The 25,185-nt window shown below is 39.7% G+C and overlaps 3 protein-coding genes and 1 non-coding gene across 21 annotated transcripts in view; 2 read left to right on the top strand and 2 right to left on the bottom strand.

The window, feature by feature from the left end:
* Positions 1–25,185, bottom strand: part of LOC125771824 (uncharacterized) — a 225,059-nt gene that overhangs the window by 181,246 nt on the left and 18,628 nt on the right. The window lies entirely within an intron of this gene.
* Positions 1–25,185, top strand: part of LOC125771829 (splicing factor 3A subunit 2-like) — a 227,593-nt gene that overhangs the window by 187,012 nt on the left and 15,396 nt on the right. The gene's annotated exons all lie outside the window — the stretch shown is intronic.
* LOC125772506 (U4 spliceosomal RNA) lies at positions 1,255–1,395 on the bottom strand. The gene has a single exon (XR_007419535.1). It is a non-coding gene; the product is annotated as a U4 spliceosomal RNA (small nuclear RNA).
* Positions 2,541–25,185, top strand: part of LOC125771768 (insulin-like receptor) — a 28,781-nt gene continuing 6,136 nt past the window's right edge. For 2 of the 12 annotated variants that reach the window (XM_049442744.1, XM_049442732.1), the window contains exons 1-11: positions 3,416–4,743; positions 8,973–9,688; positions 18,942–20,112; positions 20,344–20,630; positions 20,799–20,927; positions 22,992–23,157; positions 23,255–23,740; positions 23,819–23,963; positions 24,060–24,666; positions 24,741–24,858; positions 24,938–25,166. In XM_049442744.1, coding sequence (XP_049298701.1) covers positions 19,587–20,112; positions 20,344–20,630; positions 20,799–20,927; positions 22,992–23,157; positions 23,255–23,740; positions 23,819–23,963; positions 24,060–24,666; positions 24,741–24,858; positions 24,938–25,166 — 2,693 coding nt within the window. In that variant the 5' untranslated portion in view covers positions 3,416–4,743; positions 8,973–9,688; positions 18,942–19,586. The other 10 variants (XM_049442733.1, XM_049442736.1, XM_049442742.1 and 7 more) reach the window with 10 other exon arrangements.

Here is a 25,185-nt window from a genome sequence, read left to right as displayed (position 1 = left end):
AGCAATTATCGCGTTAGTGAAATTTAGCTAAATTTATAAGGCTTGTGATGTCTGTGCCAGAGGTTATTCGAGGAACCAAGTTCCCTACCCTGTTTGAGTAATTTAGCAAAATTGAAAAATGTGGTATATTTTAATGGGAATTTGTTGCAATAAGTTTCTTTTCACTTAAATAGTGCTTTAAATTAAAAAAAGATTAAAAAATCAGAAAAAAAATTTTAAAAAATTTTCAACTCGAAAATTTCATAAGGGGTACCCCTTGCCATTTTTTTGAGAAATTTTGCAAAAAAATTTAAATTGATTTATTTTAATGCCAATTGGTTGCAATGAGTTTCTTTTCACTCAAATAATGCTTTAAATTAAAAAAGAGTAAAAAATCAGAAAAAATTTAAAAAAATATAAAAATTTGAAAATTTCATAAGGCTATAATAGCCTTAGCTTTTTTTTTGGGAAATTTTTCAAAATTTTATAAATTGATTTATTTTAATGTCAATTGGTTGAAATATGTTTCTTTTCACACAAATAATGCTCAAATAATGCTACAGATATTACTTTCTGATCCTTACAGAATTCGAGGATGAGAATGATGAAGGTCCTAGGTAATATACTCATTTGAAGCCGTGTCAATTAAGAATCTGTTATTGAGGGCATATTGCCATTCCAAAGAAGTTTAGCTAATGCACTTCACGCTGTTTTGGATTGAACGTGTCGAGTATAACTGCTACGTCCTTAGTCCAAGAATGTTTTACTAGCATTAAACTGTCCAGAAATACACCTTCTTCGATTCGATAAGTTTTGAACTGCGTTCTAATTCACGTCATGTCGTTCTTTTCAGGTCTTGATTACGGACAATCGTCTCACGTCTATTATATTCGTTAAGACAATTGAAACGTGCACTTTGCCACGCATCGGAATGTTGTTTTCGTCTGATGTCTTCAAGCATGAGATTGAATTGGTAATTCAATTACGATGAAGTATGTTCCTGCTCTCACCTTTACTCTCGTTATTTAATTCGTCACGAGTAGGTTTCCGATGGTCAAATTACTTAGCTTCGTTTCATCAGAGTCTATTGATCCCAGAACATGTCAGTGCAATTGGATGTTTAACTTCACGGGACCAACCGTAAGATACCGTCTGTCCTTCTGATCGTAAGAAGGTAGCGGCAGCATAAGAAATAGTACGTCGCGGTCAAGACGCATAAGGATGCTGAAGTATAGTCCTCCTCCCTTGCGTCCGATTGTATGATCTGATTAGGCGCCTCTTTCGAAGCTTGCAAAAATTGCCATAGCGGACGGTATTTCACGTCCCCAAGGCGGGGTATTGGTATTAGTTTTCAACTAGCAATAATCGCACCTCGGTTGTACCTCATTGGTTACGATATCGCCACTGCGCAAAGCTAACCCGTACATAGCACGCACCGGGACCCCACTTGTTACGCGGCCTGTTTGCGCTAGCGACACACAACATGCTTCGTACGCACGCATTTTTCCATCCGCACTTTTGTTTTACATTCGCTTTTCAACCCTTAGTCCCGCTTGTTCGATCATTGGGTCAATCTTTCCCGTTCTAGGAAGTATGCACAAAGATTCCTTCCTTCCGGTATTGTTAGCCCAAAAGTGCGTTATGTGCTATCGTTTGCATTATGCTCATCCTCCCGGTGCCCCGGCGATATGTTGTGCGTATTTTGACGTGTCGGAAAAACACTACAAATGCGGTTCGTTAGCGATCCGTTGTAGGGTTTCGCAATGGGAAAAAACGTGCTGTATTCAGCAGAAATGGGTTTAACATTAATTTTTGAAGCATTAATAGTAGTAGTAGTACATTAATAAGTTAAAATACTCGCGGGTTGCAACTATTGTTTCCGTTTGCGTTCCTATGTAGCTCAATCGAGACGATCCGCTGTAATTGTTCCAAAATATCTTCAATTGAGAATATCAATGGTCAATTGAATTAACACAAAAGTTTGCGTCTCGAACGGTAAACTGGAATCGAACGCGTTTTTAGATTGATGGTTTAATTGATGTTGACCTCTAATGGCAATGATAAGCAGTTCAAGAATTGTTTCCATTTTTATTCCACTGTGCTCTGCAGTAATACTTGCTTCTCTTGTACGATGATACTGCATGATGTGTGTTTAAGTAATTATATTTAGCTTTAACTGTGTGTAATTTATGGCCCTGTTAATAAACAGGAAAATAAAGTTACTAACTGCAAAAAAAAAAAATAAAAAAAAATTTAAATAATTTTTTCATCGCTCAAACGTACGTTTATACCAGGCAGTTGGGATGTTTATAAAAATTGCGATACGCCATAATGAACTATGGGATTACAGTCGGATCATAATATGAACGATAATTATGTAGTTTAGATTGGAATTTTCTGTTTTACACTCATTATAACGAAGAATTTCACACCTAGTTGTACAAATTTTGTAGACAGATTTCCTTCCAAAAATTTAACATCAAGCATCAACTCGACTACGCTTAATTTTATCGCCCAACTATGGGCGCGCGTGATACAGTCGTAACGGACTATAGGATCACGGCCGAGTCCGTCATAATATGTGCAGACAGTTGAAAATCGCAAGCCGTGTCGATTGTTTGACGAACGATAGTAGGTTGCTCGATCAGCTCGGTATATACAGCTTATAGGAGGCTGAAGCTGACCAATTCGTGTGTAAGCATTGCCTTTTTTGGTTAATAATTCCTCCCCGGTGAAATATCTCTTCGATAAGCGGTTAGTGTTCCGGTTAAAGTAGTGTGAGATTCACGAGAAATGTATACAAATTAGTTATTCTCGTGCAGTTTTACGTGAAACCGCAAAACAGCAATGTCGATACCGTGATGGATGTTAAACCAAACCAACATGCCTTTGTGTTTGTTTTTAAGCAATAGAAATGGTGTGTGTGTGTGTTTTTTTTTGTTTTTGGTGTGTGCGAACATATCGCATAAGGTATGCGGCCGCTAGCAGGATACCATCCCGCAGGGCAGCATCATCTCGCCAGATCGACGTCAATTCCACGTCGTCGTCAGTCCGTCGCCATCGCAGTCAGTCGTGTTTGTAGCGTTGAAGGAGAAAAGTGTTTTGCTTTAAGCACCATCAAGCGCTGGTGGAAGATTTCGTTCGCGTTGGAAAACCGCGGGGCAAGAGATTGTAAATGCACCCAAAAGCCGGAAGTAATAAGGGAAGGGTGTTTTTTTTTGGTACAGTGCCGTGCATGATGGTGACCCAACTCCTCGCGCCGGTTTTGCCATGTTTCCATGTATGCGCCCGTATTTGTAAAAGGGCGAGAGCGTGTGGAAGATGAGCAGTACACGATGAATCGACAGAAAAAAAATAACCCCGTATTCGTTCGGGCCTGCAAAATGCGTGTTAGGCGAGCAACGTGTCTGCTCTGCTATGTGTGTATGTATGTATGTGTGCATGGAAGTGTTCGGAATACTGGTTGGGCCCACAGTGTTGTACATGTTTGCGATCGGCACGGAAAAGGAAAGGAAGTATCCGCTACACTGGAAGCTAATTAATATTGTTGATTTAGTGTGTATACAATCGAGTTCTTACAATACCGTGTACATACATACAGCGCGGCAAGGAAAGAAAATGCGTATCGGTTAGTTTTTTTTTATCAACGACGCAAAACAGGCGGAACAAAAACGGATTGTGTGATTGAATAGTGTGCGTGAAAGATCGTGTCTCGCTAATAAAGACGATAGGGCCGCCCCCCACCCTCCCGGCCGCTGTTTTGCCAGAAAAAAAGATGGCAACTCCTCTGCGTCTTTGCGTTTGTGCGTGCACGCGCCTGTGTTTGTGAAAACCATTTCACCCGTAACTCTCTTGTTGGGTACGCATTATTGCCGTTATTATTTTGTTTTCGTTCCGTCAGCTACGGAATTCTAATTTGATCACACTGTGGGAGCATATCATTTATTGTTTTTTATTGTTAGTTTTGGGTTTTCTACTGTTGTTGTTTTCATTGCAGTAGGTGTGTATGGCTTTGTGCCTACTGTGTTTCATATAGTAAGAATTTGAATAATATCTTTCCGTTTCATGTGCTCCCTCTCTCTCTCTCTCTTGTTGAACCGCTAATAGGCGTTAATATTCTAATAATTTGCGCGATTTACTCTACGTGCCATTTGCCGGATTTTAGTAATAGTGTTGCATGAAAAAGCATATTCGATAGGGATAGGGAAGAAAGATGAGATGGTGCTACTGTTGTTTTCGTTCGTACGGTGTGTATAAGTTGAGAGTGTAGTTACGGGTGTACGTTACGATGAGTATTTTTATCAATGGAACCGTGGCTCCTATTGTTGGTGTTGCCCGCGCATGAGTGTTGGTTAGATGAGTCGTTCGAGTGTGTGTAAGTGTTTGGCTGAGTGTGTGTGTGTGTATGTGCGCGTGTGTGTGAAATTCAACTGCTCGCTCTCTCGCTCTCGTTTCGTCAGTTTCTCTTTCTCCATATTGAGCGGGATCATGAATGGCTGTACAAAAATTCCGAACTACTACGCGAGGACGTGCGGTTAGGCGTAGAATTTTCGTAGTACGTTTTAGATCTCTATGACGCCAACGCTCGATATAGTATGGTGTTGTTGGCCTTGTGAAACAGGAAGCGCGGTGTGCACGACGCGAATGTGGCAAAATAAAAGTGGCTGAAATGATGTTTGACAGGTTGATGCAGGCGAATAATTATCAATCGAAAGTGCACAACAGATCGGGTGAAAAATCTATCGAAGAAAAGTGCTGTTCACAGTGCGTTTTAATACCGTAGTACGCCGCAGCAACGCAGCGTTGTTGGTGGATGATTCGGAGGAAAAAAAAAACGAATCGTTTGTGCGAAACGTAGTGTGCTTCTGCGTGTGTAGTGGTGTGGTAGCAACAGAGTTGAAATGTGTTGTACATGATATGGTGTGCGGTGCCAATGTTTTGGGCGCGCAAAGCAAAACAAATCATTAAGGAGTCATCTTTTGCGTTGTGCACTTGGTTGGTTGGTGGGTGGATTTTTCCTCCCCCCGAAATGGATCCGTTGTCACTTGACATCACAACAATGGTTTCAAATTAAGCTTTAGTTTTCCAACAGCAAAATAGGGAAATTTTACATTAAACAATGCTTTACTGTTATAGTGACGCCTTTTGCTTCTTTTTCTCCTAAGTGAAAATATTAGTGAAAAAAAAGATGTTTATTGCTTAGTTTCCCAAATTTACTTGTTTCAGCACAATCGCACTTCATGCAAGCATCAGGGAACGAAAAATGAAAAGGGCACTCGGTCAGCTTTGAATGTTCGAGACGTGTTTGGGCACACACACGTGAACTATTTTTATAAATACGCAATAGAAACGAACAGTTGGCTTGTTTTTTTTTCTTCTTTTGCTCCTTCTCGTCTGTCCTGTCTGTTTTCGTCTGGCTAATTTTATAACCTCCAATGGAAAAGATAAACATCAACCGGGTATATACACGTTAGTAATATTGGAATGCTGATTATTTGTCGACGAAACCGATAAGCTATTTTCAATAGCATGAACTCATCTGCAATCGTTTATCTTGCTACTTGGGAGTGTTGCGGCTTGGAAATGGCAGATAAAACCGGATGCGGAAAAAAAGTGTCACACATTGGTCAAGAAAGCAGACAGAGGCCGGAAGATGAAAGTAAATATGAAATGTTTTTATGCGTCTTCTGGTGAAGAAATTGTTCCAACCTTTAAAGCGTTGTGCTAAGGCGAACGTGACATTCCCGGAACGGAAGAAATGAAGAGGAAATATCTAAAATTCTAAACACACACACACATACAGTCGTACATATCGTTTTTCTTCGCTGTTGTCCTTCGATCGATTGCTTAAGGAAGCTTTATTTATTGATTGTTTTTTTTATTGACCATTTTTACTGCATCAAATTGATGCAGTTGATGATGAAGTTTGACCACGAGATGCAGATTAAACATTCATTTGTATGAATATTTTTTTTTATATACGACAACATAACTTATGTTGTATCTAAACGTATAGATATGAAGAAAAATATGTTAATATTTTTATATTTATATAACTACTTTATATAATATTTTTTATCAACAAAAAAAACTATTAATATTAACACAGATCATGGCAACATGGAGAATTTGATGTAAAAGTAAATAAATAAAGTGAAAGGTAAATAGATGGAAAAAACAGGGTGACCCGACAATTTTAGTTAAATTTTTTTTTTGCAACTCTCAACAGTGAACCTGGCTCAGTTTCGACCTAATAGAACAGATTTATTTAGCAAAGTTCACGTAAGAAAATTAACATCTTTAGAAAAAAAAAGTTCACCCATTACGCACTAAAGATTAACATTTATTTATGAATAAAAAAAAGTTGTGTCTATTATCCGTGATATTCGCTTATCCGTCAGGGACCGAGTCCCGATGAGCACGGATAATCAGCGTTCCACTGTATAGAGTAAAAAAAATGGCCATGTTTTTGTGTGTGCGAATCTCATAAGAGTGAGTAAAAGATTCACTCCTCTACGCTGATTCAACTCACTGTGAGAAAAAAAGTTGTTATTCTCATCTTTAGTCGGAAATGATTAATTGTCGCTTCGTAGCGTAACAACAGCACTACAAACACACACACACACACAGTAGATGTCGTGTTGTGGAATGATTGGAAGCAAAACTAAACGAGAGAGGGAGGGAGAGAGAGTAAGGGTGGAGGGACATTCTTAGACTAATTTCTTATCAGCAGCCGCCCGCTGTGTAAATCGAAGCCAATGTAACCGTTTTTTTCACCCGCGATCAGCAGCAGCCGCGTAAGCATTAGATGTTGGCATTGTAGTGTTGTGTTTTTTGTGTGTGTAATGAAATGAGGTTCTCATACCGATAAGAGAATAAAACCGAGAAGAAGGAAACCCTTCGGAAAGGTTTGAAGAAGGTAAAGATAGTGAGGCCCCATCGGCGTTTTTGTAGCGTTGAAGATAGTTCGTCGTTGTAATTCGCTTATAGCAAGTGTTTTTGTTTCGAAAAAATAGTGTCACTGGACATTAATGTGTGTTTGTGTGTGTGTGTGTACTGTCATTGGAATGTAGAGAAAGTATTGTTTTGCTGTTACTTTGTCATCTTTTACCGGAAGCGGTGGCTGGTAAAAGCTCGGGTTTTTTTTAAGTCCGAAGCTCATCCCGCCTTGGGGAGCTTGGGTCGACCGTCAAACATGCCCTTTCCTGTGGAAATGGATGACATGTGCGCTGCCTGCTATACGCATGATCATTCTTATGTCATGGTGCTGGTTGCGTTATGATAGGGGAGGGTCCGTACTGTTGTCAGCTTTGATCAAGAATGGCGCTTGCGCCACCTTAGCCGGAAGTGTAACAAAAGTGCCGTTGTTATTTTTGATGCCGCTTAAAGGGGGGTGGGGAGGTGGAAGAATGGGTTTACGCAACTAAAACCTTCGCATTAAGAAGTGTGAGAGAAAAAAAACGGCCCAGAAAATGTTCCGTAGTGGAACCCCTGAATACAGGAGCCTCCTCTATCGACATATCTGGGTCGGGAGTTTTGTGTGTGAGGGGGGAGGGGTGGAGGGGGGTATGATTGGTGATAATGTTGCATTGGTTGTTGGTCAATGCGTGTGATAATATGATGGCGATGGCTATCGGGTAAAACGGGGAGGGGAAGTGGGGAGGGGGGGGGGGGGTGGTGTGTTTCTGAGACAACCTAGCTTCCATGTTTCTTCTTGCTGCTAATCTTGTTTTGCCTATTCCCTTCGTCAAATATATATGAAGTGTTGTTTTCTTTTGCGCAAGCAAAACGCCTTGACGTGCAGGTGACGTATGGTGTTTTGTTGACCGTGGCGCAATCTTCTGACTTTAGTGTGACGCAGAGAAGCAGGAGCGCTAGCCGTCGGCGGTGGGTTGATTAGGGGGGATGAAGGAGGAAGTGGTTGTTTTTGTGGTATGTGTCTTGAATAGTAATACACACAAGGCAAAGTTAATCGTTGTGTAGCATGACGTGTACCATTGGAAATGTGCCGGGGATTGGACATTGAAATGGCGCCCGATGTGTGATCGTTTGTGTTGAGTTTACAGGAAATGCCAGATGATATTTGTCCACAACGAGTATTTTTATAGTACCGGATAGAACTTGTTTTTTTTTACATCGACCCAAATTGCCCTCTCTCGCTCTCTCTGTCACACAGGAACAAACTATTATTTTTGTTGTTTCATTTAAAACTACACACAACTACAGGAAAGTCACATACCCTGGCGCTTATTTGGTTGGGGTTAGAAAAACGGGCTAAAGAGCTAACATGGGGGGGTGGGGGGAGAATGCGCCGAGGTACGTTAAATTATGGGAACACACAATGACGTCATAGTCAACATGAAGCTAAACAGCGAAAAACAACCTCCGTGCAGGCGCCTGGCGCCGCTGCCGTTTGCGATAATAATCGTATCATTGTGTAATAAAGATTGCACATGCAGCAGGCCGCCAGGAATTGGTTTTTGGTGGTACTTTTTGTTCCACTCCGGAACTTCTTTCCAGTGAAATGTACGTTGACAATAACAACAAAAAAAGTAATAATAATAAGGGGGAAAAACAACATCGGTTTTACCTGTGGAATTATCAATTATCAACGCAATTGTCCCGATGACGAACATTCCTGTTACGACGACAGTCGGCAAATGGTACATTCACGTCCAATATCATCGCGGTTATTACAGAAAAGGGCAAAGGTCGGACATTTTGATACGGTGTTTGTTATTGTCAAATTATCGTTACGGGACGTTACGGGAAGTTAGGGGGAGTGATCGTACGATATGACAGTTGATCGTATGCATTTAATGTTACACATTTTCCCTTACTTTAATATCATGAAAATCGCAATCGTTTTATTTACATTTTATTATGATCGTGAGTGTAATTACAGAATAAAACCCTTTCATTAAAAAAAATCAAAAATCGTTTTCCGGTATTTTATCAATAAATTTAAGTGATAATATTATTCTTTTTCGCAGAAAACGTACGTGAACGAAATAGTGACATCAGTTCATAAGAAAAAAGCAGCAAAAAAAAAAGAAATCCACGTGTCGAGTGTGAAACAATATTGCGTAAAACAAAGTGTAGTGAGCATCAACTTGCAATTGCACAAATAATGATTAGCGGCGGAAAGAAAACAAAAATAACATGTGAATAATTCCCTTCGATTGCTTACGATAAAGCTAGTTTGGTTGAAAACCCCTATTACAGTGTGTGTTGCAACGAAGGAATGTGTAGCGTTACAGTGCAGGACGTAACGTTGTGAGTGGTGTGGTTATTGTTTTACATTTCTAACCGGGCACTGTAGATCAGTCGATCGGTGCAAAGAATGTGCTCGGTGATAATAGTGCTGGCTGCTAGTTTCGAAAATTGATGATAGCATTTATTCGTGGAAGTCTCTGCCCCACGTGAGCGGGGAAGGCTTTTACGCTTCGCGTTGGAGAAAAAACAAGTCGTCAATTAATTCGTCGAAAGGCGGCGCGCTCACAACCCCCCGGGCCAGGGACACTGTTGTGCTGCCTGGGGCGCACCCAGTGCATTTGATTCCGATCCACGCTCGTTTACTGGTCCCGTGGTGAAATAAAAATAGAAATATCAGTGACACACGATACGGCAGCAGCCGACGACGACGACGACGACGCCGCATTACAGTTTGTTTGTGCGTGCTTCAATTGAAAATCGAATTATTATTGAGGTAAGTTTTAGATGAAGCGTGCCTCTGCTGTGTAAAGCGCGAGTGTGCGAGTGTGTGTTTGTGAGACGGAGAGTGATCGGAAAAGGAGAAAAATAGTGCATCGAAATGCATGCAAAAATGCACACAAATTAGAGGTGGCTTTTTACGTTATCGTCTACTAGATTGGGTTGTTGTTTGTTTTTTTTTGCTTATTGTGGGAAGAAAATATCCAACCGTCTTTGCAAGAAAACGAAGTTCGACAAATGTGTCTTCGCGAGCAAAAGCGCATGTAGCACATCTTCCAAAATGTAATAATGCCTGGACTTACTTTCACAACGTGTTTCATGCATTTTTGTGCCTCTCCTGCATGTTGTTCTCGCTCAGTAGCAGCATGCAGCCGTAGCATAAATGCTCTCGCGCTTTTATTGGAATTGTAGCTCTACTATACCCCTTGTTGTTCGTCGTGTTGTTCCGTGTGCGCGCCTGCTGCATGAAGAAGAGCGTGGAAACGGTGTGTGAATACACCCAGGAGCCGTGTGTGTGCGCGCGCGCGTGTGTGTGTGTGTGGGGCTGTGTACACTGCGCGAGGTCGTTGACACCGGTGTGTACGGTCGATTGACGCCGGCTCAGAGTTTCCTTTGCTCGTAGCGAACGAACGAACGAACGAACGAACTGCCGTCATCCGGCCAAGAAGCAGTGTGTTGTGCGCCACAGACCTTTTCTGCCCTTTTGGTTCTTTTCTCTCCCCTACCGTACACTGTTTCGTGTTTGATTCCTTTTTCCCTTCTGACCGAAACATTACGCACACACACACGCAGACACACGTATACACGCACACCTTTAATACGCACGTAAACATAACATTAGTGAGCAAAAGGGAAAGAATTTCGGTTTGCGCGTGTTTCGCAGGATGGAGGGATAAATGGTGTGGTAGTGCCGAGTCGAGTTTGTTAAAAGGTATCAGCACAATTTGGCCCTTTTTTTTACCCCCGTACAACACATTTGATACACATTTGCTATAAAGCACATAAATCATTGCGCCCTGATCAGCATCGACAGTCTTGCATTTACACTAAATTTTCGCATTCGCTTAACATTGTTTTTACATGTCTTTCGAACACGGTAAATCATTGTAAAACATTTAAGCTCTGTTATGTCAACAAGCTAATATAGAATCCTTACCGAAGATAGAATAGAAAAGTTATAAAATTAATAACAAACTTCAACAATCATACAGGATCAAGTCTTGTCGTAGCGAGCAGGCCCGGTATAGATGAGATTCGATCCACGACCAGAGGGATATACAGTAGAACGTCGATCATCCGGGGGCGGATTAACCGGCGGGCGGATTAACCGTGCGCCGAAAATTGACTGCTGTTCAACCGTGGTGAACATTCGTACTGATGTCAGATTGATTAAAATTATTAAAATCATCACCAAACGATATATTTGAAATGATTTTATTTTACGTGCTAAATTTTAGTTGTTATTTAATATAATTTGCTTGATCCAGAATCAGTTTTAGCATCAAAAGAACAACCAAAGTATAGTATATAGATACTATATACGCTTGATCTAGATATATAAATGAACTTGATATTTACGGGACTATTATCCGTGGAAATCGATTAACCGGCATTAATCCGGTCCCAAGTACCCCGGATAATCGGCGTTCCACTGTAATTAGACCGAACGACAAGGCGTGTGACCATGGTACCGACCATTGTTGCTACGCAATTGTGACTGGAATAACGTTAGTGCAGCGACAGTTTCGTTAGAGATGATTTCCCTCCGCGTTTAGAATAGCTGCATCCATGATAATGCTACTTATATTATCGTTTGTTTCATGTCGAATTGGGGTGTGAGCCTGATGAATATTTTATCGGCACATCGACGTTGTGTCGCTTTTGTGTCCTTTTGTGTGTGATAAAACTATTTCGGTTACAAACAATGACAATTTTTTTTCCACTAAAATGCATAATTACTATCAGCGTTTTTCCGATCCTAACTATGCGTCCCAGAAAATGGGGTTAATTAATAGAAATTTACAAATCGAAACACCAAATCTCCATCGTCGGATGTTTAATCAGGTGGCCGCTAAATAAAACATAACGAACCGGACTGTTGCTGTGTATGAATGGAGGAAAGCCGCGTAGCATAATAAAATCAGGCCGTCGTCAAGAAAACCACAAGCGAGAGATGGAAAGAAGTAAAACAAAAAAGAGCAACACAAAAAAACAAAAACAGGAATGCATTGTTGCTGTTGTCGGGGAGCAAAAATGAACTGCAGTTGCTTTTTGGTTTTTCTTTCTTTCATTTTGTACAAACAAAGTGAGCGCGACAACCCGGCAAAAATAGAAAACAAAACGCCGGGACAAAATGCAACCGCTGCGTAAATTGAACCGATGATACTTCTCAACAGTGCCACCCAGTGCTGAAGGGGGTTGGGGGGAAGGGGGTACCGCTAGAAGAAAAAAGAGCGACCGATAGCATAACATATGTATTTGTTTCGCGTTTTGTGCGTGCTGCTCGCGCTTATGCTCGCTGCTCTGCTACATGTCTCCTTTGACGAAACTCGCGGGCGAGTGAGAAAGAGCGAACGAGAGCTATAGCTCCCTGGAATGTGAAGTATTTGTTTATGTTTACTGCAATTTCACAGGACACCCCGTCTTTCGGGGCCCCGTCACTTAGAAATCGTCTCTCCCTTGTTTTTGGGGCGCAGCACTCGTGTCTCGATGGTGGCATGTCTTTATTTTTTTAGCGTAAAATGTCAAGATAGACGACGGCCAAACCCTGGCCGATCTAAACAGGTCACATATCTGTCTGCGATGCTTGAATGCAGATCGGAAGAGTGATTTCACCTTCGTCAGCTTCTTCAGCCTTGTTGCGCGTTCGGCTCTTCCTGGCGAGACATTTTTGTTGCACATGTTGCACATGCACACAGCTCGTGTGTTAAATGTTTGTGTTCCGTACTTGCATAGTTGTTGATGTAAACTCACCAATCAGATCAGTCTTTCGTACATGTGCGATGATTTTTATTTTTATTTATTATTTTAATACTAACCTATAGGGCGGACGTATTTACGTGCCGTATAGTGAGTAGTGATGGATAAATTATAAATTTTGCCGGAGTCGGATCGGTTTGAGTGAAAAGAAACTTATTTCAACCAATTGGCATTAAAATAAATCAATTTAAATTTTTTTGCAAAATTTCTCAAAAAAATGGCAAGGGGTACCCCTTATAAAATTTTCGAGTTGAAAATTTTTAAAAAATTTTTTTCTGATTTTTTATTCTTCTTTAAATTTAAAGCACTATTTGAGTGAAAAGAAACTTATTGCAACAAAATTCGCATTAAAATATATCATATTTTTCAATTTTGCTAAATTACTCAAAATAGAGGAAAATTTTACATTTTCTCAAACAGGGTAAGGAACTTGGTTCCTCAAATAACTTCTGGCACAGACATCTGAGGGCATGGCCGTCCAAGAAGAAAATGTAGCCATTGGTGCCATCTATCGACCAGAGGTTAAAGATTGGCGATCCGTTGGATACCGACCGAGTTATAGGCAAAAGTTGGTGCAAAAATGAGGAAAATTTTACATTTTCTCAAATAGGGTATGGAACTTGGTTCCTCAAACAACTTCTGGCACAGACATCTGAGGGCATGGCCGTCCAAGAAGAAAATGTAGCCATTGTTGCCATCTATCGACCACAGGTTAAAGATTGGCGATCCGTTGGATACCGACCGAGTTATAGGCAAAAGTTGGTGCAAAAATGAGGAAAATTTTCATAGTTTTTTGAGTTTTTTGATTTTTTTTATTATTTTTCACTCTTTTTTTTATTTCAAGCATTATTTTAGTGAAAAGAAACTCATTGCAACCAATTGGCATTAAAATAAATCAATTTAAATTTTTTTGCAAAATTTCTCAAAAAAATGGCAAGGGGTACCCCTTATGAAATTTTCGAGTTGAAAATTTTTAAAAATTTTTTTTCTGATTTTTTATTCTTTTTTAAATTTAAAGCACTATTTAAGTGAAAAGAAACTTATTGCAACAAAATTTGCATTAAAATATATCATATTTTTTAATTTTGCTAAATTACTCAAAAATGAGGAAAATTTTACATTTTCTCAAACAGGGTAAGGAACTTGGTTCCTCAAATAACTTCTGGCACAGACATCTGAGGGCATGGCCGTCCAAGAAGAAAATGTAGCCATTGGTGCCATCTATCGACCACAGGTTAAAGATTGGTGATCCGTTGGATACCGACCGAGTTATAGGCAAAAGTTGGTGCAAAAATGAGGAAAATTTTCATATTTTTTTGAGTTTTTTGATTTTTTTTATTATTTTTCACTCTTTTTTTTATTTCAAGCATTATTTTAGTGAAAAGAAACTCATTGCAACCAATTGGCATTAAAATAAATCAATTTAAATTTTTTTGCAAAATTTCTCAAAAAAATGGCAAGGGGTACCCCTTATGAAATTTTCGAGTTGAAAATTTTTAAAAATTTTTTTTCTGATTTTTTATTCTTTTTTTAAATTTAAAGCACTATTTAAGTGAAAAGAAACTTATTGCAACAAAATTCGCATTAAAATATATCATATTTTTCAATTTTGCTAAATTACTCAAAAATGAGGAAAATTTTACATTTTCTCAAACAGGGTAAGGAACTTGGTTCCTCAAATAACTTCTGGCACAGACATCTGAGGGCATGGCCGTCCAAGAAGAAAATGTAGCCATTGGTGCCATCTATCGACCAGAGGTTAAAGATTGGCGATCCGTTGGATACCGACCGAGTTATAGGCAAAAGTTGGTGCAAAAATGAGGAAAATTTTACATTTTCTCAAACAGGGTAAGGAACTTGGTTCCTCGAATAACTTCTGTCACAGACATCTGAGGGCATGGCCGTCCAAGAAGAAAATGTAGCCATTGGTGCCATCTATCGACCAGAGGTTAAAGATTGGCGATTCGTTGGATACCGACCGAGTTATAGGCAAAAGTTGGTGCAAAAATGAGGAAAATTTTCATATTTTTTTGAGTTTTTTGATTTTTTTTATTATTTTTCACTCTTTTTTTTATTTCAAGCATTATTTTAGTGAAAAGAAACTCATTGCAACCAATTGGCATTAAAATAAATCAATTTAAATTTTTTTGCAAAATTTCTCAAAAAAATGGCAAGGGGTACCCCTTATGAAATTTTCGAGTTGAAAATTTTTAAAAATTTTTTGATTTTTTATTCTTTTTTAAATTTAAAGCACTATTTAAGTGAAAAGAAACTTATTGCAACAAAATTCGCATTAAAATATATCATATTTTTCAATTTTGCTAAATTACTCAAAAATGAGGAAAATTTTACATTTTCTCAAACAGGGTAAGGAACTTGGTTCCTCAAATAACTTCTGGCACAGACATCTGAGGGCATGGCCGTCCAAGAAGAAAATGTAGCCATTGGTGCCATCTATCGACCACAGGTTAAAGATTGGCGATCCGTTGGATACCGACCGAGTTATAGGCAAAAGTTGGTGCAAAAATGAGGAAAATTTTCATTTTTTTTTTATTTTTTTGTTTTTTTTTAATTATTTTTCACTCTTTTTTTTATTTCAAGCATTATTTTGGTGAAAAGAAACTCATTGCAACCAATTGGCATTAAAATAAATCAATTTAATTTTTTTTGCAAAATTTCTCAAAAAAATGGCAAGGGGTACCCCTTATGAAATTTTCGAGTTGAAAATTTTTTAAAAAATTTTTTCTGATTTTTTATTCTTTTTTAAATTTAAAGCACTATTTAAGTGAAAAGAAACTTAGTGCAACAAATTCCCATTAAAATAAATCAATTTAGAAAATTTTGAAAAATTACCCAAAAAGAAAGGTAAGGCTATAGCCTTAGAAAATTTGTAGCATATTCATTTGGCTAGTTTGGGTATGTACACATGTATCAAAAGTTTCGTTTCAACTCAGTTTTGTTTCAACTCACTCACACACTTTCGTTTCTATCACACGTATTTACTCTTTTTGCAACTCGATTCACCACGGCTACACGCTTACTCTTATGAGTGAGTAAAATGACCGAACCTTAACTTATACGCTTATTTCGGGGTTTTTATGACTCCGAAATGAGTCGTTAAACGAGCTGATTCCTAATAACGACTCATTCACTCTGAGTTGACTCACTAAAAAGGGTTGTTATTCTCATCTCTAGATTCCACTCCGGATTACCCATCACTAATAGTGAGAACAACTCTTTAAGTTAGTAATTATTTCAAATCATCTGACTACATCTTTGAACTCAAACATTGGATTGAATCTAGGTCTTAGACAGGTAGGTCTAAGGTCCGATAGAAGAAAAAAAAATATCATGAGAGAAATTCATTACGATCCACTGATCTCGTGATCGATGATTTAGCGTTCGTGGTCTTATGCTTCTAGTCTCTGTCACGATGATCGTAAGACGCTTGGAGAACTGTACTGTACATTTATAGTTCCGTTTCATACATACGCGCTTCTAAACCAATGGACACCGATGGAAGTGAGCTACTAGAATGATATGCTCCATGAGCTGTAGGATAAGCTCGATATTGCACAGTGAAATGGATTCGACATTCCTCGACATGCAGGCAAACACCGTTAAGCGGCTGAAGCGTTTAATAAGCCAGTACTAAGAGTAAGCACAACTATTTCAAGATACAAAGAAAAAACCACCCAAAACCCACACTTGAAGATGAACAACGAAAGGGTGTATTCTTCGTGGTTTTTCTGTTGTTGTTTGTTTGGTTTCGTATTGGTATTAATCAAATTGTAGCAATATTGTGCACTGAGGTGTGGAAATAATGGTCCCATTTTTGCCATAGCAGCGTCCATTTATGATCCTTTTTTTGTGGGGGGGGGAGGGGGGGGGGGGCAAAAAAGGGGTGAAAATGCGCGAAGGGCATTAGAATTTTTTCCCGTTCAACTATCCCTCTAAACGCTACGGATGGTCGAAGAAAAGCAAACAGGAAATAGTGGGGAAGAGAGAGAGAGAGAGAAGAAAAACAAAGAAATAATGATGCTACTTGTATATAATTTTGTTTGTCGATTGAAAAAAGGAAGAAGACAATGAATGAACAACATTTGATGAAACAAATCACTATTTTGTAATAATTTTAAATTGAATCATTTCGATCGATTTTTGATGAATGTTTTAATTAATTGAACTATTCTAATTTGTTTCTCAATTGCTGTTGGGATTGAATACAGAATCGGAACCATACATAAATAGATTTCTACTATTCTACTATAACTATTTAGAACTCCTTATACAATTTTCTCCTTTTTGAAGTATTTGCAAACGCGAGAAATAAATTTCTTAATAAATTATTGATATAGTTTATTGTTCCACTTTGCTCTCAAAAATACCATCTTTAATTTTCAAAGATCAACTTTCAATCAAACATTTTCAAGAAGGCCCCACCCTTCATACATTATACCATCAACTAAAGAAGAGTGTCTTTTATCCGTGTTACCTGTTTATTCGGTCAGGGTATATCCCGATGAGCACGGAAAATCGATGTTCCATTGTATATTTCTTTTTAAATTAATTTATTGTAATTTGAGGTTTAGTTACTTCCTTCTGAAGTGTGAGATACATTAAAATTCGATCTGTTCAAACAAACTGAAAATGAATGAACATTCTGTTTTCCCTTTTTCAATTCAGATCACAAAATGTTCGAAGAAAGATAAATTAAACTCCCAACATTTGTTAGTTTAATTATTTTTTAATTGTCTTATTTATGAAAAGATCTTCATCACCGTTTTTGTGTTTTTCGTTTAATTGTCGATGAACGGCGTGAAGAAATTAGGAAAATCTAAATCATTCCGAAATGGTAGGTTTCCCGTTTTCCAACACAAAATGAGGTCAACAATTGCATTTTGCTCCATGGCACAGCAGCGCGCCGTGGTGGGGCCCACGCATGCATTCCTGAGCGCTGAGATACGGTTCGATCGATAGCAGCTGCAGCAGTGCGATGCAATACTCGGCACAACGACAATAACAGACGGACGAAGGGTTGTTTTGATGATGAGCAACAAAACCCCAACCGTGTGAAGGAAGGGCGGAAAAGTACCGTAAGCGACGACTACGCTTACTACTACGACGCGCTTATCGATCCGCTTGTCCCCGTAGTCGTCGGGTTTTTTCCCCTCATTGCGGCCGGTGCTCTTGCGTCGTGGACGAGAGAAAGAGCGAGATTGGCGTCTGGTGTCGTTCGTCGTCGGCAGCTATATGCTGCGAGTGTTTCAGTGTGGCGTTTCCTCCAAACCCTCCCCCCGGGCGAAAACCGGATGAGAAAATTGTATTATTCTTGGTGTAGCAATTGTCAACCTTTTGTGGATTTTGTGTCGCATGCAGAACAGCCAACAGAATGGTGATGATCGGTATGGTGCGTCGTAGACGACGTAGTATTTTAGTATTACAACAGGCGCGTGCCTTTCTGAGTTGTTTGTCCCATCCGGCCGAATGGTCTAATGAGCGATTTTGCTTACATTTCTTTGTCATTTATTGTAGTATGACTAATTATATACCGAGTGTGTACCGTTCAGGCAGCAGCATGAAACCATTGGGGAAAGATCGATATAATCGATTTAGGGGAAAGCAAAGAAAGAAAAAAACTTCCAACAAATATGTAAGCAAAAACCAGCTGTTGCTAGAACGGACTTGTAATGGCTCTTGTAATACTTTACTTATTTTTGTATAGTAGAACGTCGGTTATCCGGGGTACTCAGGACCGGGCTGATGCCGGTTAATCGATTTCCACGGATAATAGTCCCGTAAATATCAAGGACATTTATATATCTAGATAAAGCGTATATAGTATCTATATACTATACTTTGGTTGTCCTTTTGATGCTAAAACTGATTCTGGATCAAGCAAATTATTATGAAATAACTATTAAAATTTAGAAAGTAAAATAAAATCATTTCAAATATATCGTTTGGTGATGATTTTAATAATTTTTACCAACCTGACATTTGAACGAACAGCTGTCAATTTTCGGCGCACGGTTAATTCGCCCGCCGGTTAATCGACGTTCTACTGTATATATTTTAAAGAAATGTATGAATCTACATAACGTTATTAAAGACTTACAATTAATATTTGTTGTGTGATTCGCTTAACAAAGTGATTTAATTCGTTACATTCAAGATAATTTTTGAAACTTTTCTCTTCGATCTTTGTTACAATTGTTCGGTACATTCTAATAATCCTGTGGTTTTCTTCCTCTTTTTTTCTATTTTAGATTTCAACGGTTTATAGTTCTCTAAACGCTGGATACTTTCGTCCGGGACGTTACATCTGGTACACTGATATAAAGTTCATCAGCCGCTAAAACGTGCAACCTTACCGTTTGATAGACATTATGTTTATAGTGTGCACGAAAAAGGTTTCCTACTGTGAGTGTATATCCTTTCAAAGAAAATATCGAAAAGGAAAGGCACGATGAAGTGAACGAATTACGACGATGATCAGTGAACATCAGCATAGTAAGGAGTGGAGCATATGAATGAATAACGCACTGGACAACTGGTAGAAGAGGACACTGGTCTCCCGGGAGTGCAAATGTTAGAAAATGTGTCAACCTGTTATAAACCATCCTGAAGCGAATGTATGTACGAGCAAACGAACACAACGTCGAGATGTTATACCCGTGTTGGGGGGTAGAGCAAGTGCAACACGGCCCGCAGTGAAAAAGTGTAAAAGTGCGAAGCCATCCAGTGGCAGTGTAGTATATGTTGTGGCAAGGTGCCGAATTCTTCCACAGAACTGGAGCGCGTAGGTGGAAAGGAGGGAATAACGACATGCGTTTCCTACACGTGAAGCATACCAGGGATGGAATGATTTAGTTACTATACCTAGAAACAGCAGAGTTGTTTAGCCGATCGGGATGAGCGTTATGGATACTTGGATTAAATGGGATGCTCCATACAAAAGCTGCTGGAACTGCTACATACGCAGTTGGCACTCTTTAATGTGCGAAAAATTGTGCCTATTACTTAGGTCATATCACCAAGAATACCCTTTTTTGAATGATAACCGCCTAAACGCGGATGCTGCTGGCACGACCGGTGCCGGTGACAGCAATAGCAATAGTGATAGGGTTAACAATAGTGTTAAAAATAGCCATAAGGATAGGCAGAGTTGCTACGTAGAAACTAATAGGCGATGGAGCATTGTGCAATGCTTTGCGAACGAGTACCTGTGGGGCGTTAGACGGCACAGTCGGACCAGCCTGTGGAAGCGATGGCGTTGGAAACTATTGTCATCCATCGGAAAGGCGTTCTTATTCCTCTACGTTATCACCATAAGCATAAGCATTGTAGCGGCACAAGGAGTAGATTCTTCGCCGACCACACATCGGCTGGGGACGACGCCACCGAGTGAACAGGCCCTCATAACGAGTCCTGGCAAAGGTACGCTGATTGTGATGTACAAACATAACAACAAACATACATTCGTACTTAGATAGATAGACCGATACCCCCGGTAATTATCGGTGATCACGGAATTGATTTTCGTTATCAATTTGCAGTATTTGTAAACATTTTTATCGTAAATGAAAAATTCACCTATATCTATCCCTTTCAAACTATGCATTACTATTTACTCTCTATCTCTCTCTATCCCTCCCTCTCTGTGCCTAGTTTGTTCGAGCGTTGATGTCCGGAACTCGCCGCAACATCTGGAGCGATTAAGGGACTGTCGTGTGGTGGAGGGCTTCGTACAGATTATGCTGATTGACAAGTACGGCAACGACAGTTTCACCAATTACACCTTCCCAAACCTGACGGAAATAACCGGATATCTGCTACTGTTTCGTGTTAATGGGTTGGAAACACTGGGGCAACTATTCCCCAATCTGACCGTCATCCGTGGAAACGAACTTGCCAACAACTATGCACTTGTAGTTTACGAATTAATGCACATAAAGGTTAGTAATATTGGGATCTTCTACAAAAATTGAGATACTTTTTTGAAGAACAAGTTTATATATTTGAAGAGGAGTTATTTCCATTTCGAGAGTAGACACTATCAAGAGTTTTGGAATCACTAAAATTGACGTTATGGATTTTTGTTTAAATAATTCTCATTGTTGTAGGAATTGGGTCTCACATCACTGATCGACATTCAACGTGGTGCTGTACGTATTGAGAAAAATCCTAACTTATGCCATGCAGATACAATCGATTGGAAGGCGATAGCACCAGAAGGAGAGAGCTGGATTAAGGTAAGTTTGCAAAATCCATGTTGCTAATGTGGAAGTTATTGTTCATGTCTATATTCGAGAGGATAGAGGGCAATTCTTTCACGATCACTGTAGCACATCGGGCAAATTATTTCTTAACACTTGAACTGTTCCTAATGTTAAGTCTCATAATAAAATAAAGTAACAAAAAAAAGCCTCCTCATCAAATGTGTACAATGTTTGCAAATGATCTTTCACTAGTTGAGACGCGTTTGGCGGTATTTATCCACTATCGCACGGGGAACCGTTGTAACGTGGACGGTGAGTTGTTTGGGATGTGCCATACCGTGATCATTACTAGGTTTGTGTCGTATGAAGTCACGCGGTTTTCTGTTGTTGGTAATTGGTATTCGGCTCATTCCGCTGCCAACAATCAATCATTCGTTTGCGCCGTGATGTAAGCGGTGTGCGCGTCGAGTTTGTATTGATGGGGGCATCAGTGACAGTGAGAAAAACAGTAATCGTCACACTACGTACCCCGTGCGGCATCGTTTGGTATGGTGATTTGGTCACAAGGTTGCTCAGCAATCGTTAGATGAACGCTTGTTGTTTGAACCGCCGAAATTGAAATCTAATTGAAAACAAAACGTATACTCTAGCTGTAATATGTGTACTACAATGCAATTTCTGGACTATTTATGGTATTACCATGAAACTATGAACCTATAAATTGGAAAGAAATCCGTCCTGAGTTGTTGAAAAGATAATGAATTGCATCAAATGCAAAGCAATGAAAAGCAAAACGAGCGAAGCAAATCGAAAAGAAAACTTTAAAATGGGCACGTGAGAAAGGAATGTTGGAAACGACGGCAGCAACAGTTGGAATTCATTCATCCGTTAGTCAGGGGTTTTCATCGCGATGTGCGTCACAGAGCAGAAATTATGTAGTAAAATGAAATAGACTTGAGAAAAAAAGTGAATATTCTCTCTAAAGTAAAGACTAAAGGAGAAGTGTAAAAAAAAGCACAAACAAGATTACGAATAGCATAGTAAAAAGGAGAGAGTGTGCAGACGAGAAAAGCGAAAGAAAAGAGAAAGAACTGAAGAGATAGAGAAAAGCATTAGAGAGATATTAGGGATAGAAAGTGTCTGATCATGCTCTGGAATGTGAAGCAACTCAAGCTAAAAGTAAAACCAGTCAACTAGCGCTTCTGGAGAGTTCATTCAAAAGGTGAAGAATTTATGCAAAAAAGAAAGTTTCGGATGTTTTTAACAGTTGATTCATGCCATCCCTTAAATCAGAGTTTGGCATTGAAAAAGAAGTCCAATTGAAAATGGCTGATCGTTCGTAATTTATGTAAAAGTAAAGTAAGAAGATTAAAGCATTTCCCTTAAAGCTTTCGTTCCTTCTTAATTGTAGCAATGTTCTGCACTGTGTTCGTCGCACAAAATCTCCTTATTATTTATCCCAGCACGAGAAGGTAAAGCACGATCATAAAACAGTTTTAAACCATTTGCGCAAAGTTCGAGGATCCAAAGAGAAGATCATTGTTTGGGGAGGTGGTGTATGAATTAACACCACAAAAAAACATGACGAATCGAATTTCCATTTGCGAAACCTTGGCCAAGCGAATGAAATTGACCCCTTTTTCTATACTGACTGGTGACTGGGCGCTGAGAAATGGGTCAAATACGACATTATTGTGCAAAACCGATTGTGGTCAAAGCGCGTTTGAAGCACCTCAAACGGCGTTCAAACCAGGACTAATGGCCAGGAAGATTCTACTATGTATTTGGTGGGAGTTGCTTCTGCATTGGAGATGTTGTGTTCCCATCGCCGGGACACACTTCCTGAAAGATAACGCATAAGGATCAAGAGAAGAATTTGGAAATCTATTAGCATATATTTTCGCCAATAAGGACCAAAAATTCTAGAAGAGATGCATTACGAGACTACCCTTTACAATGGCAACAAATTATAAAACAAATCGATCAATTAAACAGTATGTTTATAGTTCATCATCAGTCGGGATCATCGGGATTACTAAATGACTCATGCATTTCTTAGAATACCTATTAAATAAAAAAAAATATTTATATTTTTAGGCTAATCAAGGCGCAAATGAATGTACAACCTGTCCGAGCAATGTTACCATTACACTTCCGAGTGGAATGACGCAAACGATAAACTGTCCGTCGCGAGAGGTAAATCGATTGGTACACAACGAAAAAACAAGCCATCTATGCTGGTCAACCAATCACTGCCAACAAAGTATGTTTCGGGACGGCGACCCATATAGTGGTAGCAGTAGTAAAGCGCAACGCAGATGGACTAATTGTTAATACTTTTTTTTTCCCCCTCCCGCCAGAATGTCCTGCAAGCTGTCCGAAGTCGTGCACTAAAACGGGTGAATGCTGTAATACATCCTGTCTTGGCCAGTGCAGCAGTGAAAACAAATCGCACTGCATGGCGTGCCGGAAGTACTATTACATTCACAACAATCGCACCCGCTGTGTGGACAAATGTCCCGATCACATGTTCCTGTTTAGCGAAAGTCGATGCTTGACGGAGGAAGAGTGTTACAAATTGTTCAAGCCACTGCAACGGGGAGGAGATAGTACCATTGATTATCCGTATGTGCCTGTTCAGGGTGAATGTCGGCTGGATTGTCCCGTGGGGCACACCTTGTCGACCGTTCCCGGTTCGCAACGGCCAACCTGCGTTCCATGTAAGGGTTCCTGTCGCAGTGAATGCAAGGGTATGGTAATTGAGAGCATCTCGCAAATACAACAATTGCGCGGGTGTACGATCATTCAAGGATCGCTTTCCATTCGGTTGCGGCAGCTTGGAGGAGGTACGTGAAACAGTTGTATGATTGCTCGTTAAAGGATGACTTGTGATGTTTGCGTTTTGTCTCTGTTTTGTCCCGTAGAAAATGTGGTACGTGAACTGGAAAAGGAACTTTACTCGATCGAAGAAATCTACGGCTATCTCACCATTGTTCGCTCCTACGCCCTGATGTCATTGGGATTCTTTAGAAATCTGAAAATCATCCATGGCACCGTGTTAAATGCAAAGTGAGTAGTACACACTGCCGACGGACGGTGCGACTGCCATCAACTGTGGGAATCAGTTGATAATTAATATACATACCTGTTCGCTTTACTTTGCAGCATATCGTTGAGTGTGATCGACAACCAAAACCTGCAGGAGCTTTGGAATCAAAATGTTACCATCAAACGTGGTAACGTTCGTTTTAATGACAATCCAATGCTATGCGTGAAGAAAATTACCTCCCTCAAAAGCCATTTCGGAGAAGGTGTGAGTATTGAAAATGAGGAACAGTTAAACAAAACGAACGGCGTACGAGTGGCTTGCGAAATTAAGAAGCTAGGCACAAGGCCGACCAAAATTTCGTTAGACTCCGTCATTATACAGTGGGACGCGTTTAAAGATCTGCCAGACATGAGGCAGCTGCTAGGATACGTCGTCTACTACATAGAGGCACCGCACGGCAATGTAACGTTTTACGATGGGCGCGACGCCTGTAACTCTCAGGGCTGGCGTGTCGACGACGTGGCTAACATGCAGGAACGGGAATTTGCTACACACCTTCTTACACGGCTTAATGCTTTTACGCAGTACGCATATTACGTTAAAACATACACATTGTCTTCGGAGAACTTAGGTGGACAGACGGATATTACATACTTTCGAACGTCACCCGGCACTCCAAAGATCATACGAGATTTGCACGTTTTTATAGAAAATGATACGCTGGTAAGTGAACTGGAGAAGGAACGTACTGTGTATGAAGATATCGATTACTGATTTACATTTCACCAATTATACAGATTGTCGTATGGAACGAGCCGGTCAAAATGTTTGGTAAACTTTCCGCCTACAAAATTGGTGCTACGTTAAACGACGAGAAAAATGAAATGATCAAACAACGTAATTACTGTCATGATGGTACGTTTTGCAGAATTGTACAGCACAGTTCATGTTGCGCAGCATATAATGTTTTTGTTTTTATTTTACCGTTTTGCAGAAATAGAAAAACCCGATTCACAGCCCAACATTCCGGTAGAAAGTACATCCATTGCAACGACGATCTCCCCGGTGAAAGAAACGCAAAACCAATGCTCGAAGGAAGAATGTGCCGCGTTCTGTTCAGCAGCGGGCATCTCAGATTCCGAGAGCGGCCTAAAGATAGATGTGAACGAGGTGGAGATGTCCATAGGATTCGAGGATTGGTTGCATAACTACGTTTACATTAAGTGAGTATTTGCGTATTTG

The sequence above is a fragment of the Anopheles funestus genome, chromosome 3RL, assembly GCF_943734845.2.
Source record: "Anopheles funestus chromosome 3RL, idAnoFuneDA-416_04, whole genome shotgun sequence".
Taxonomy (NCBI): Eukaryota; Metazoa; Arthropoda; class Insecta; order Diptera; family Culicidae; genus Anopheles; species Anopheles funestus.
This window is presented reverse-complemented; position numbering and strand designations above follow the sequence as displayed.